The sequence below is a fragment of the Tamandua tetradactyla genome, chromosome 16 (assembly GCF_023851605.1).
Source record: "Tamandua tetradactyla isolate mTamTet1 chromosome 16, mTamTet1.pri, whole genome shotgun sequence".
Lineage (NCBI taxonomy): Eukaryota > Metazoa > Chordata > Mammalia > Pilosa > Myrmecophagidae > Tamandua > Tamandua tetradactyla.
In genome coordinates, this window is record NC_135342.1 from 51,860,415 (window position 1) to 51,875,446 (window position 15,032).

Genomic DNA, 15,032 nt, shown 5'->3' on the forward strand with positions numbered 1-15,032 from the left:
TGCCCCACAGTGGGGTAGGGGAAACAAGACATTGGGCCCCAAGTTCCCATTTGGGGTATGAAGAGAATAGTAGATACTGTTACAGGGTTGTTGCAGGTCTTTACATTAAGTTATGCTTAACACTGTGCCAAGGACACAGTTAGTGCTCATCAAACAGTAGCTGCTTTATTATAATTTTAAAATTTACTGTTAAAGTGGTTGAAGTAGAAGACTGGTCAAAGCCAGCGCCTAGCTCTGGTCAGGGCGGGATTGGGCGTGGGACGAGCTGGGCGGGGCGCCGGAAGCCACGCCCCTCGCCGCACGCGTCCCGTCGCCCGGCAACGAGCCGCCAGGTCGCAGCTGGAATGACGCGCAGCCCCTAGCACCCCGCGCTCCCGCGCACTCGGCGCTGGCAAAGGTCGTCTCTGCAGCGTGATGACCGATGATGACTCCGACAGCGTCCTCACCGACTCCCAGGTCGGGGAAGAGAGTGAACTGCCGGTTATCCAGCTGTGTGGGCTGGTGGAGGAGCTCAGGTAGGGCCCGACGCCTCCAGGGCTCCCCCTCTTCCGGTGGGCTCGGATCTTGGGTTCAGCATAGAGACGATCTAAACTCACACTGACCATTCGAGAAACTGGGACGCCCCCAAAAGTAGGGAAGGCGCTTGGCTTTGCTTCTTTACCCCTGTGTCTTCACCGCTAGTGTATAGACCTTTGATGGAGCCAGACCGGCTGGACGTGGGAGGGGGTAGGGGACGTGGTGGGAAGCACAGAAGGTGGAATATGCAGCCAGAGCTTCAGTCTAGGAGGGGCTGTCCGGTGCCAGGTTGTGTGCTCAACCCTTCCCCTATTCTTCCTGAAGCGACGGGATGGACCAGGCGACCTCAAAGGCCCTTTCCAGTGCTAAGGTTGTATAATTAAATTAATATGGTAGCAGGTTAGAAAGGAGACTTTTGAGATGGTTTTAATATAAGGTCGTGTGTGCCTGAAACAGTCTCCAAGTACCGAGATGGACAGCAAAGAATGACTGGCTCAATAGTCTGTATTTTTAGCAGCATCCTTTATATCTACTATCACAAACTGGATAGCAAGCTTTCATGATGTAGTTGAAAGTGAATTGCACAATTTATTGGTCTCGCTCAGAACATCCTGACCCTGGAAGCTGAATAGATATTACTTCTATACATTAGAAATAATGAGGTATTATTACTAATTGCAACCATTTACTGGTGCTTATCATGTGCTGAATCTTTTGCATATATGACCTTGTTTAATGGCACAATAATCCTAGAAGGTGGGTGAGGGGACAAAAACACAGAGGTTAAGTCACTTTCCTAAGGTCACACAACTAGTCAATGGTTCTTCCAGGATTCACACTCGGGTGTGATTCCACAGGCTGTGCTGGGAACATGATATATGCTGAAAGAGAAAGGTCTGTCAATTGACTGAGATTTCCATTCTGCCTTTTTCACTAATCTTAAAATTCTACCAGCCAGGAATCTTGCCATTTTCAGGATAAACCAGACTGGTCATCTCTAGTTGTTTAAAAACCATCTGTTCACATGCGGGAGACCTGGGTTCGAAAATAAATAAATAAATAAATAAATAAATGAATGAATGAATGGATAGATAGATAGATAGATAGATAGATAGATAGATAGATTGATTGATTTCCGGTCTATGCACCCCCAAAATAAATAAATAAATAGATAGATAGATAGATAGATAGATTTCCGGTCTATGCACCCCCAAAATAAATAAATAAATAAATAAATAAATAAATAGATAGATAGATAGATAGATAGATAGATAGATTTCCGGTCTATGCACCCCCAAAATAAACAAACAAACAAACAAACAAGCCAACCATCTGTTCAAAGCTTTCCCACCACTTATAATAAAATTCCAGTGGATTATTTCATTTGTTGGGTTCTAGAAATAAAAGAGCTGAGAAATGAACTAAAGGAAACATCTGAAGATTGTATGTGTGTGTAACTTCAAAATTGTTATAATTCAGAAGGAATTTCACAGATGAATTAAATGATACATGAAGATGAAACCTGTAGCTTCATGTCAGCAATAATTTTCATTATCATCCCAGTGCTTTGTACTTTGTGGCTCATTAAATATACTAATAAAAATATCAAATCCTTAAATAGCACTTACTGTGTGCTGGGCACTGTACTAAAGGCTTTACAGTCTTTATTGCAACCCTGAAAGATAAATGCTATTACAACTCCCATCTTGCAGGTGAGGAAACTGAGGCACCAAAAGGTTAACTGTCTTGTGGAAGGTCATATACAGCTAGTAAGTGTCGGGTACTAGTTATTTGGCACTTAAACTGTTGCATCAATAGAACTTAATCAGGTACTCTCTGTCGTGCAGCTATGGAAACTCTGCTCTCAAAATTGAGACAGAGATGTTTGAGAAATATTACAATAAACTGGAGCCAAGGGATCAGCGCCATCCACGATTATCAGAAATAAAAGCATCGGCAGCAGAATTTTCACAGGTACACAGTGAAGCTTTAGGACTCTCTTTATTCTATTTGCTCCTTTAGATGCAATGGTATTTGTGTATCTGTCTTTAGTGTGCCTCTTTGGCCATGTGAATTTCTCCCTATTCTGCTTGTGTCTTCCTTCCCCTCCCACGTTATCTTTCAAGTGAGCGTGAAAGGAATCGAGTTTGATTAAGAGTGGGTTGACTCCCCTGGAATATCTTAGTTTGTTTCAAAGAATTCCCCTAAATGGGGAACTTGAACTTAAAATGTTTATAGAACATTTTATAAACCTAAATGAGTGAAATAGGGCCAATGTGGCCACTTGGAGCATGTTCCTGCCTAAAAGGATCAGCCAGGAGCCCTGGTGTTGTCAGAGCAACTGTTTTTTTTCAAGATAAATTGGAATATTTACCCCAGGACCTTAAGATGTGTCTTTGTTTCCTAGGGCTGCTGTAACAAATTAATACAAATTGGGTGTCTTAAAACAATAGAAATTAGGCGGGCCATGATGGCTCAGCAGGCAAGAATGCTTGCCTGCCATGCCCGAGGACCCGGGTTCGATTCCTGGTGTCTGCCCATGTAAAAAAAAAAAAAAAGAAAAACAACAGAAATCGATTGTATCACAATTCTAGAGGCTAAGTGCCTGAAATTGAGGTGTTGCAGGGCCATGCTCCTTCTGAAATCTGTCAGGAAGTATCTGTCTCAGGCCTGGCTCCTGGCTCCTGGCATCTCACAGTGACTTGCCAGCTATCCACAGCATTCTCTGCCTCAGTGTCACCAGGCATTCCCCTTTCTTTCTATTTCTCTCTATCCAAATTTCCTCTTCTTCTAAAGACACCAGTCATATTAGATTAAGAACCCCCAACTACAGAATGACCTCATTTTAACTTATCTAATTCCATCCATAATGACCCTGTTTCAGATAAGATCCCATTCTGAAATATTAGGGGTTAGAACATCAACATTTCTTTTGAGGAGACACAGTTCAATCCATCACAAGATGGCTGTGAAACAAGTGTTACCTCTGGCCTAATACCAGAATCCTTTTCCTGTGAGGTCATTCTTTCTGCTTGTTGGTCAGTATAATTTCCAGCAGGTCTTAGTGGTCATTTCGCGGCCCATCTTGGGCTGCTTTATTACCAATTCCTACTTGAAATGGCCTTGATTTTTCTTGAATTGCAGTTCCGAGGCCGGCGGAAATCCAAATCCCGCATAGGTGGGACAACACTCACTGTGGACCAAAAATGCGAGCTTGTACAGAAGGAGCTGGAAGACACAAAAGACGAGGTTAGACACATGCGAGCAAATGCTGAACGGGACCTGCAGCACCATGAGGTACATTTTCCTCTCACTTTCCTACCGGGGCTCCCCTCTTTGGCCTCACCAAGGAAATATCTGTAGTCTATTCATCTGAACATAGGTGCTTTGGATGAAACATGAATTGGATAAGGCAAATCGAGGGCCTACGTTTAAGGAATTTACCACTTGTCTAAAGAGAACACATTTTAAGCTTTCAGTTTATGAAAAATTTTAAAAAGAACACAAAAGTAAAGAGGCTAGCACCATGAACTCTATGTAGCCATCACCCAGAGGTAACAATCATCAAATGTCTAGCCATTTTTGTTCAGCAGTATCCCTACCAACTTTTCCCTTATCCCAGTGGGTTATTATGAGGCAAATCCTAGGCATGTTTCTTCTATAAACATTTTAGTATACATCGTTAAGTAAGAATTCTTTTAAAAAGTATAATCCCAATAACCATAAATGCCCTTACAAAATCATAATAATTCCTTAATAATACAAGGGGTTTCTAAGTCAGGGAGTTGGGTGAAAAACTCCTTAAATCACCCTTTGTTTACAGCCTATTCTACCATGTCCCCCAGCCTTGTTGGAGACTGACGTAGCATCTCTCAGTGAATTCAACACAGTTGGTTTTCTTTCAGAGAAGAAACATCACCATTACTTCAGTTGCTTATGGGATGAAGTTGTTGGCTTGCATTTGAGAATCATGTTGTATGAAAAATAGATATTTTCCAATAGTAGAATCACACTCATTGCCTTGAGGTGGACAGACCAGTATGGACTCAGGTCTCCCAGTGATGGAACCATCTGTACTAATCTAAACTGATCCCTCCTTCTCTCCTTCATGCTCCACTCCCTGCCCCCACCCCATCCCGACGCTGAACCCTCATTCCTTCTCTCTGTTCCTACACATGCATTGTTGAATCCTAGCAAGTTAAAGGAACTCAGGATGTGGTAGTACAGCTCTGACCTGGTATATTGTGTAATGTAAATGTCAAGTGCAGAGAGGAAGAGGTGTGGGATAGAGAAGGTGGGATTTCACTTGGAACCTGATGCAGCCTTGAAGACTGAAGGCATTTGTTTAAAGGAAACAGGTAAAGAAAGTTCATCCTAGGTAAGGTGAGTGACATGAGCAAAGCAGCAGAGGTAAGAATGAGCATGGCAAGTTCATGACATTGTGGAGGCTGGTGTGATTAGAGAAGCTGATACTTGGGGAGCCATACAGGGAAATCAAGTTGAGTAAGGCTGTGAGATCTTTTTTTTTTTACATGGGCAGGCAGCGGGAATCGAACCCAGGTCCTCTGGCATGGCAGGCGAGCATTCTTGCCTGCTGAGCCACCGTGACCCGCCCAGGCTGTGAGATCTTGAAAGACAGTCAGAGGAATGTATCTTTGACATCCTAGAAAGTGGGATCCCACTGAGGATAACTGACAAGGGAGTGATGTGTTGAAAGCAGCATTTAAGGCAGATTGATGTTTCAGCATGTGAAGAGGATGGGATGAAAAGAGCCTAGAGCCAGAGGCCAGGGAGCAAAGATACTTTTGCTTCTTAGTTCCCAGGGGAAAAGACCTGAACACAGAATAATTTGCTTTGTTCACCAGAAAAAAGGACAGGTTTAAGAGATTCCAAAGAAAGATTTGGCAGACCTTACTAACTGATTGGATGTTGGGGAAGGAGTAGGATGAACCATAAATCCATGTCAGGTGTTGAGAAAGATAGTAAAAGTGAAAGGAGAGGGGACATGGGATGGGGAGTTTTCTGAAAAAGAGTTCTTAGATGCCCTCCTTCCCTTTATTGTATGGATCCTACAGTAACCAGGAACAGCCCACCAGTAACTCCAGTGGCTTTAATTGAGCTGACTACCTGGAGGCAGATTTTGAGCTGTGAGTTTGCAGGGTTGATTAAAACCCCAAATTTGTACATACTGGTGCTGTAAGTGGGAAGACCTGAGTTTCAGTTGTAGGAGCAAGGTTCTGCCCTTTACTTTGTCCTTTATGAAATGGAGGGTTATTAGCTCTCTCACATCTTCAGAGCTGTTGTCAAAGTTTTTATGAAAGACCTACCTCAGAGGAAAAATATCTCATATTCATGTATCAAAAGACTTAATATTTTAAGATTAATTTAAGACTTAATATTTTAAGATATTTTAAGTACTGCCATTTTGGATATGATGTACATATCCAAAGCAATCTCAGTTGGGTTTTTCTTTTTTTAGAAATGGAAAAGCTGATCCTAAAATTCATATGGAAGTGCAAGGGATCCAGAGTAGTCAAAACAATCTTGAAAAAGAAACAAAGTTGGAAGTCTCACACTTCTCAAATTCAGAACTACAAAGCTACAACAATCAAGGCACTGTGGTATTGACATAAGAGAGACATATAGATCAATGAGATGAATTGAGAGTCCAGAAATAAACCCTTATATTTATGGCCAATTGATTTTATTTATTTATTTATTTATTTATTTATTTATTTATTGCCCAGTGATTTTAGACAAGCGTGCCAAGACCATTCAATGGAGAAAAAATAGTCTTTTCAACAAATGGTGGATATATGTAACTGTATATTCACAGGCAAAAGAATGACGTTGGACCCCTTCTTCACTCTATATAAATATTAACTCAAAATAGTTAGAAGATCTAAATGTAAGAGCTAGAATGATAAAACCGTTAGAAGAATAATACATAAGAATAAATCTTTAGCATCTGTTCTAGTTTGCTAGCTCCCGGAATGCAACACACCAGAGACGGATTGGCTTTTAATAAAAGGGGATTTATTTTGTTGGTTCTTCAGAGGAAAGGCAGCTAACTTTCCACTGAGGTTCTTTCTTACGTGGAAGGCACAGGATGGTCTCTGCTGGTCTTCTCTCCAGGCCCCTGGGTTCCAACAACTTTCCCCGGGGTGATTTCTTTCTCCATCTCCAAGGGCCCGGGCTGAGCTGCAAGTGCTGAGATGAGGAATGCCAAGCTGCTAGACTGTGCTACATTGCGTTCTCTCATTTAAGCACAAGCCAATTAAGTTAAACGTCACTCATTGCAGCAGACACACCTCCTAGCCGACTGCGGATGTAATTAGCAACAGATGAGATTCACCTACCATTGGCTCATGGCCACAGCAACAGAACTAGGTGCTTTCACCTGGCCAAGTTGACAACTGAATCTAACTACCACAGCATCACCTGGGAACCTTGGATTAGGCAAAAGCACAGTGACAAAAGAAAAAATAAATACATTGAACTTCATAAAAATTAAAAACTTTGATACTTCAACGGACACCATTAAGGAAAGTGAAAAGACAACCCACAAAATGGGAGAAAATATTTGCAAGTCATTTGTCTGATAAGGGAGTTGTATCCAGATATATAAAGAACTCTTAAAACTCAATAATAAAATGACAAGTAACCCAGAAAACTATGGGCAAAGAATGTGAATAGAAATTTCTCCAAAGAAGATATGCAAGTGGCCAATAAGTATATTAGATAAGATACGCAACATAATTAGCTTTTAGAGAAATATAAATCAAAGAGAGGTGGTTGGCTTAAAAAAACCAAACAAATGAAAAAAACCAGGCCATAACAAGGGTTGATGAAGATATGGAGAATTTAGAAACCTAATACATTGTGGTTGGGATTGTAAAATGGTACAGCTAGTTTGGAAAAGAGTTTGGTAGTTCTTCAAAATGTTAAACACAGGGTTACCACATGACCCAGCAATTCCACTTCTATGTATTTACATGTGAGAACTGAAAACATATAAATTTATGCAAAATCTTGTACAGGAATGTTCATAGTAGTATTATTCATAATAGTCAAAAAGTGGGAAGAACCCAAATGTCCATCAACTGATGAATGGATTAACATAGTGACATATTCATACAATAGAATTTTATTTGGCAATAAAAAGAAATGAAGTACTGATACAGACAACAACATGAGTGAACCTTGAAAACATTATGCTAAGTGAAAGTAGCCAAAGACAAAAGAACATATTACACAAATCCATTTGTATGAAATGTCTGGAATAGGCAAAACTACAGAGACAAATTAGAAATTAGATTATTGGTTGCCAGGGACTAGGAGGAAGGGGAAATCTGGAGTGACTGCTAATAGGTACAGGGTTCCTTTTGGAGGTCATGAAAATGGCCTAAAATTAGGTGGTGAATTTAATGGTATGTGCATTTTATCTCACTAAAGTTGTTTAAGAAAACCTCCCAGTGATTTTCACATGCAGAGAACACTGAGAACCACTGCTATAACAGTGGCCCTTGACATGTGATGGAAGGACCATCACTTTCACCTGGGAACTTGGTAGAAATGCAGATTCCCAGGCCTTCCCCTAGACGTGAGGCATCAGAAACCCTGGGGGGTGGGTCCAACAATAATTGTTTTAAGAAGTCCTCCAGGTAATCCCGATACAAGTTAAAATTGAGAACTATTCCTCTAACACAATACCTTTTCCTTCAAGGATACCATTATCACCTGAAATTGTTAGTTTTGATTTTTGTTTAAAAAATAGTTTATCAAAATGACACATGTATATACCTGTAAACAAGGTACAATTTGATAACTTTTGACACACATACACCCTGAATACAATCAAGATAATGATTTGTATCTATCCGCTTCCAAAGTGTCCTCATGTGCCTGTGTGATAGCCACTTCTGGCCCTCTCTCTATCACCTCCCTGCTCGACAGTCTCCAGGCAACTGCAGATCTGCTCACTATATAGAAGTGTTCTAGTTTGCTAGCTGCTGGAATGCAACATACCAGAGATGGATTGGCTTTCAATAAAAGGACATTTATTTAGTTAATGCATAGTTCTTCAGAGGAAAGGCTGCTAACTTTCCACTGAGGTTCTTTCTTACACGGGAAGGCACGGTGATCTCTCCTGGCCTTCTCTCCAGGCTTCTGGATTCCAACAACTTTCCCCGGGGTGATTCCTTTCTGCATCTCCAAAGGCCTGGGCTGAGCTGCAAGTGCTGAGATGAGGTATGCTGAGCTGCTTGGGTTTGCTATGAGACCTTCTGCAACAAGGTGGAAGACTCATCCTCTCCATAGATATGGGTGGGTCCACTCTCCTGGCCGAGGTTTCTTGGCTTCAGACCCAAACTTCCATGCTCCTCACTCTGTAAACTCCAGTTTGTCTCTTCTATATCTCCCTTTGTCCAGATTGGCAGTGGTTTCATTTCACCAACAGTCTCTTCAAGCACTCCAGGACTTCTCCATTATTCTCTTCAGAGTTCCTTCAAAATCTTCTCCTTATCCATCAAAAAAACTGGTCCAACATGTCTGGTGTTTGCAAACTGCAGCAGCACCCCACTCCTGGTACCAAATCTGTTCTAGTTTGCTGGCTGCTGGAATGCAACACACCAGAGATGGATTGGATTTCAATAAAAGGAGATTTATTTAGTTAATGTATAGTTCTTCAGAGGAAAGGCAACTAACTTTCAACTGAGGTTCTTTCTAACATGAGAAGGCACAAGGTGATCTCTGCTGGCTTTCTCTCCAGGCCTCTTGGTTCCAACAACTTTCCCTGGGGTGATTTCTTTCTGCATCTCCAAAGGCCTGGGCTGAGCTGCAAGTGCTGAGATGAGGTATGCTGAGCTGCTTGGGCTGTGTTACGTTGAGCATTCTTATTTAAGCACCAGCCAATTAAATCAAACATCATTCATTGCAGCAGGCACGCCTCCTAGCTGACTGCAGATGTAATTAGCAACAGATGAGGTTCACAGGCCATTGGCTCATGTCCACAGCAATAGAACTAGGCACCTTCACCTGGCCAAGTTGACACCTAGTATATATTGGTTTGCATTTTTTAAAATTTTGTTTAAATGAAACCATACATTATGTACTCTTTATGTCTATCATTTCATCAGCATGATTATTTTGAGGTTCATTCATGTTGTGTGTATCAGTAGTTCATCTGTTTTTATTGCTGAGTTAGGTACTACATTGCATGACTGTATCACAATTTTTGTTTATCCACTTATCTCTTGATGGACATTTGGGTTGTTTCCAGTTTTTAGCTATTACAAATATAGCTGTTATGAACATTCCTAAACAAGTTTTTCTATGAACACATGCTTTTAGGTCTCTTGGGTACTCTCAAGAGTGGAATGGCTGGATCATATGGTGGGTGTATGCTTAGCTTTTTAAAAAATATATGCCAAAAATTTTCCAAAGTGTTTTTACCATTTGACATTCTCACCAGCAGGGTATGAGAGTTCTAATTCTTCCACATACTTGTCAACATTTGGAATGGTCAGTCTTTAAAATTTTAGCCATTCTAATTGGTGTGTAGTGCTAACTCCTGGTTTGATTTTCATTGTCCTAGTGATTAATCATGTCAAGCATCTTTTCATGTGCTTATTTTCCATCCATTTTTATCCTTTGATGAAATATCTGTTCAAATATTTGGCCCGTTTTAAATTTTGATTATTTGCTTTTTTGTTATTGAATTTTGAGAGTTTTAAAAAAATGTTCTGGATAAAAGTTCTTTTTCAGATATGTAATTTGTACTTTTTTTTCAGTCTGTTATTTGTCTTTTCATTCTCTTAGCAGTGTCTTTTGAAGGGCAGAAGTTTAATAAAGTCCAATGTATCCATTTTTTCTTTTATGGATCATACATTTGTTGTTAATTTTTGTATATAGTACAAGGTGTGGATCAAAGTTTATTTATTTATTTTTGCATATGGACATCCAGTTGTTCCAGCATCATTTTTTGAAGTCTGTCCTTTCTACACTGACTTAATTGCCTTTGCACCTTTGTTGAAAAGCAGTTGACCATATGTGTGGGTCTATTTATGGACCCTGTTTTCTGTTTCTTTGATCTATTTGTTATCTAGCACTACTACTAGTGGTTTTTTTTTATGACTTTTTTTTTTTTTTTTTAACATGGGCAGGCACCGGGAATTGAACCCGGGTCCTCTGGCATGGCAGGCAAGCATCCTTGCCTGCTGAGCCACCGTGGCCCCACTACTAGTGTTTTGATTATTTTTTGTTTCTTTCTTTTGTTTAGCATAATGTTTTTTTATTGTTATTGTTTTAATTAGAGAAGTTGTAGGTTTATGAAAAGTCATGTAAAAAATAAATGTTCCATATACCTCTTTATTGTTGATACTTTGCATTAATGTGGTACTTTTGTTATAAGTAATGAAAGAATATTAAAATATTACAGTTAACAATAGTCCATAGTTTACATTAGGTATATTTTTCCCCATATGCCGTATTATTAACATCTTGTAATGGTGTCGAACACTTGTTATAATTCACAAAAGCACATTATTTAAAAAAAAATTTATTTATTAATTAAAAAATAAAGAAACAAAATAAAACAACATACATAATCAGTAATTCACAATATCATCACTTAGTTGCATATTGATCATTTCTTAGAACATTTGCATTAATTCAGAAAAAGAAATAAAAAGACAATAGAAAAAGAAATAAAACAAACACAGGAAAGAAAAAGAAAAAAAAAGATTATACCTACCATACCCCTTACCCCTCACTTTCATTGATCACTAGCATTTTAAACTAAATTTATTTTAGCATTTGTTCCCCCTATTATTTATTTTTATTCCATATGTTCTACTCCTTTGTTGACAAGGTAGATAAAAGGAGCATCAGACACAAGGTTTTCACAATCACACAGTCACATTGTGACAGCTGTATCATTATTCAATCATCCTCAAGAAACGTGGCTACTGGAACACAGCTCTACATTTTTAGGCCATTCCCTCCAGCATCTCTATTACATCTTGAATAACAAGATGATATCTACTTGATGCATAAGAATAACCTCCAGGATAACCTCTTGACTCTGTTTGGAATCTCTCAGCCATTGCACTTTGTCTCATTTCCCTCTTCCCCCTTTTGGTTGAGAAGGTTTTCTCAATCCCTTGATGCTAAGTCTCAGCTCATTCTAGGGTTTTTCTGAATCCCTTGATGCTGAGTCTCCACTCATTCCAAGATCTCTGTCCCACGTGGCCAGGAAGGTCCACACCCCTGGGAGTCATGTCCCACATAGAGAAGGGTAGGGTGGTGAGACTGCTCGTTTTGTTGGCTGGAGAGAGAGGCCACATCTGAGCAACAAAAGAGGCTCTCTTGGGGGTGACTCTTAGGCTTAAATTTTAAGTAGACTTGATCTATCCTTTGTGGGGTTAATTTTCATGTGAACAAACCCCAAGACTGGGGGCTCATCCTATAGCTTTGTTTGTCCACACTGCTTGTGAGAATATCAAGAATTCAACTTAGGGAAGTTGAATTTCTCCCCGTTCTCACCACTCCCCGAAGGGGAATTTGCAGATACTTTTCCACTCACTGATCGAATCACTCTGGGATTCATTGGGGCATCACTCTGGATAAATCAGCAAAATCTCATGTCCTACCTGAGATTCCAAGTACTTATGGTGTTCAATCAAACTATCTACATAAGTTTTATTAGGAAATGCACTAGTCAAAATATAAATTTTGTACCAAATAAACATTTTTGCTTTAGTCTCACACATAAGGTGACATTTTAAAATATTAATTACCATCTATTTTCAGTATCCTGCAATAATGACATTCCTTTGTTCTTCCTCATGCAAAAACATTTTTAAAATTGTACCTTGTACATTTCACTATTATTATACACTCTAGGCATTCCTAGATTATACCATCTCAATCTTTAACATCTATCTTTCTTTCTGATTTCATTTATGTCCCCAGCCCTCCTCCCTTTATCATTCTCACATGCAGCTTCATTCAGTGTTTTAACATAATTACATTACAGTTAGGTAGTATTGTGCTGTCCATTTCTGAGTTTTTGTATCCAGTCCTGTTGCACAGTCTGCATCCCTTCAGCTCCAATTACCCAATATCTTACCCTATTTCTATCTCCTGATGGTCTCTGTTACCAAGGAAATATTCCAAGTTTATTCACTAATGTCAGTTCATATCAATGAGACCGTACAGTATTTGTCCTTTAGTTTTTGGCTAGTCTCACTCAGCATAATGTTCTCAAGGTCCATCCTTGTTGTTATATACTTCATAAGTTTATTCTGTCTTAAAGCTGCATAATATTCCATCGTATGTATATACCACAATTTGTTTAGCCACTCGTCTGTTGATGGACATTTTGGCTGTTTCCATCTCCTTGCAATTGTAAATAATGCTGCTATAAACATTGGTGTGCAAATGTCCGTTTGTGTCTTTGCCCTTATGTCCTCTGAGTAGATACCTAGCAATGGTATTGCCGGGTCATATGGCAATTCTATATTCAGCTTTTTGAGGAAATGACAAACTGCCTTCCACAGTGGTTGCACCATTTGACATTCCCACCAACAGTGAATAAGTGTGCCTCTTTCTCCACATCCTCTCCAGCACTTGTCATTTTCTGTTTTAGTGATAATGGCCATTCTGGTGGGTGTGAGATGATATCTCATTGTAGTTTTGATTTGCATTTCTCTATTGGCCAGGGATGTTGAGCATCTCTTCATGTGCCTTTTGGCCATTTGTATTTCCTCTTCTGAGAGGTGTCTGTTCAAGTCTTTTTCCCATTTTGTAATTGGATTGGCTGTCTACAAAAACACATTATTATATTTGCACTGTTAACTACAGTCCATCATCCACAACAGGGTTCACTGTGTTATGCAGTCTCATGTTTTATCATCTAAACTTTTCCTTCTAGTGACATACACAACCCAAAGCTTCCCCTTTCAACCATATTCACAAACAATTCAGCACTGTTAATTACCTTCACAGTAATGTGCTACCATCACCACTGTCCATTTCCAAACAGCTACACTCAACCTAAATAGAAATTCTGCCCAAATTAAGCATCAGCTCCCTATCCTCTACTCCCGTTCTATCCCCTGGTAATTTATATTCTAGATTCTAACTCTATAAGTTTGCTTATTGTTATTAGTTCTATCAATGAAATCATTAAATATTTGTCTGTGTCTGGTTTATTTCACTCGATATAATGTTCTCAAGGTTCATCTATGTTGTTGCATGCATACGACTTCATTCCCTCTTAGAGCTGAATAATATTCCATTGATATATATACCACATTTTGTTTATCCATTCGTTGGTGGATAGATACTTGAGTTTCTTCCATCTTTTGGCAATTATGAATAATGCCACTATGAACATTGGTTTGCAAATGTCTATGCAATCCCTGCTTTCAGTTCTTCTGGGAATATACCTTTTTGCAGGATTGCCGGATCATATAGCAATTCTATACTTAGCTTCTTGAGGATCTGCTAAACTGTCTTCCACAGCAGCTGCACCATTTTACATTCCCCCCAGCAGTGAATGAGTGTTCCTATTTCTCCACATCTTCTCCAACACTTGTAGTTTTCTGTTTTTTTTAATAGTGGCCATTCTAGTAGGTGTGAAATTATAACTTATTGTGGTTTTGATTTGTGTTTCCCTGATAGCTAGTGATGCTACACATCTTTTCATATGCTTTTTAGCCATTTGTTTTTCCTTTTTGGAAAAATGTCTATTCAAGTCTTTTGCCCATTTTTTTAATTGGGTTGTTTGACTTTTTTTTTTTTTGGTACGCTGTATGGCGGAGTCAATTTCATTCTTTTTCCATGTGAGTATCCTGTTATTGCAGCACCACTTGTTGAACTTTTGTTCACTTGTTTTATTGTTTGTTTGCCTGTTTGTTTGTTTTTTGGGAAAGTGCATAGGCCAGGAATCGAACCCAGGTCTCCTGCATGGCAGGTGAGAATTCTACCACTGAACTACCTTCGCACCCTCTGGGTTGTTTGCTTTTTATTGTTGAGTTGTAGGATTTCTTTATATATTCTGGATATGAGATATGTGGTTTCCACATACTTTCTCCTATTGAGTAGGTTTGCTTTTTCTTGACAAAGTCTTTTAAAGCACAAAAGTTTTTAATTTTCAGGATGTCCCATTTATGTATTTCTTCTTTCATTGATTGTACTTTGGGTGTAAACTCTAAGAAATTATTGCCTGCCACAAGATCTTGGAGATGCTTCCCTTTTTATCTAGGTGTTTTATGGTCCTGGTTCTTATATTTAGATCTTTGATCCATTTTAAGTTAATTTTTGTATAAGGCGTGAGATAGGAGTCATCTTTCATTCTTTTGCATATGGAGTGCAGTTCTCCCAGCATCATTTGTTCAAGAGACTCTTCTGTCCCAATTGAATGGAGTTGGCAGCCTTCTCAAATATCATTTGGCCATAGATGTGATGGTCTATTTCTGAACCCTCAATTTGATTCCATTGGTCAATAGATC

At 39.4% G+C, this 15,032-nt stretch overlaps 1 protein-coding gene across 2 annotated transcripts in view; it reads left to right on the plus strand.

Annotated features, from left to right (window-relative positions):
- The first annotated feature begins 321 nt into the window (after positions 1 to 321).
- Positions 322 to 15,032, plus strand: part of CFAP263 (cilia and flagella associated protein 263) — a 44,747-nt gene continuing 30,036 nt past the window's right edge. For both annotated transcript variants that reach the window (XM_077132585.1, XM_077132586.1), the window contains exons 1-3: positions 322 to 515; positions 2,364 to 2,490; positions 3,661 to 3,813. In XM_077132585.1, coding sequence (XP_076988700.1) covers positions 415 to 515; positions 2,364 to 2,490; positions 3,661 to 3,813 — 381 coding nt within the window. In that variant the 5' untranslated portion in view covers positions 322 to 414. The remainder of the gene's footprint in view (positions 516 to 2,363; positions 2,491 to 3,660; positions 3,814 to 15,032) is intronic.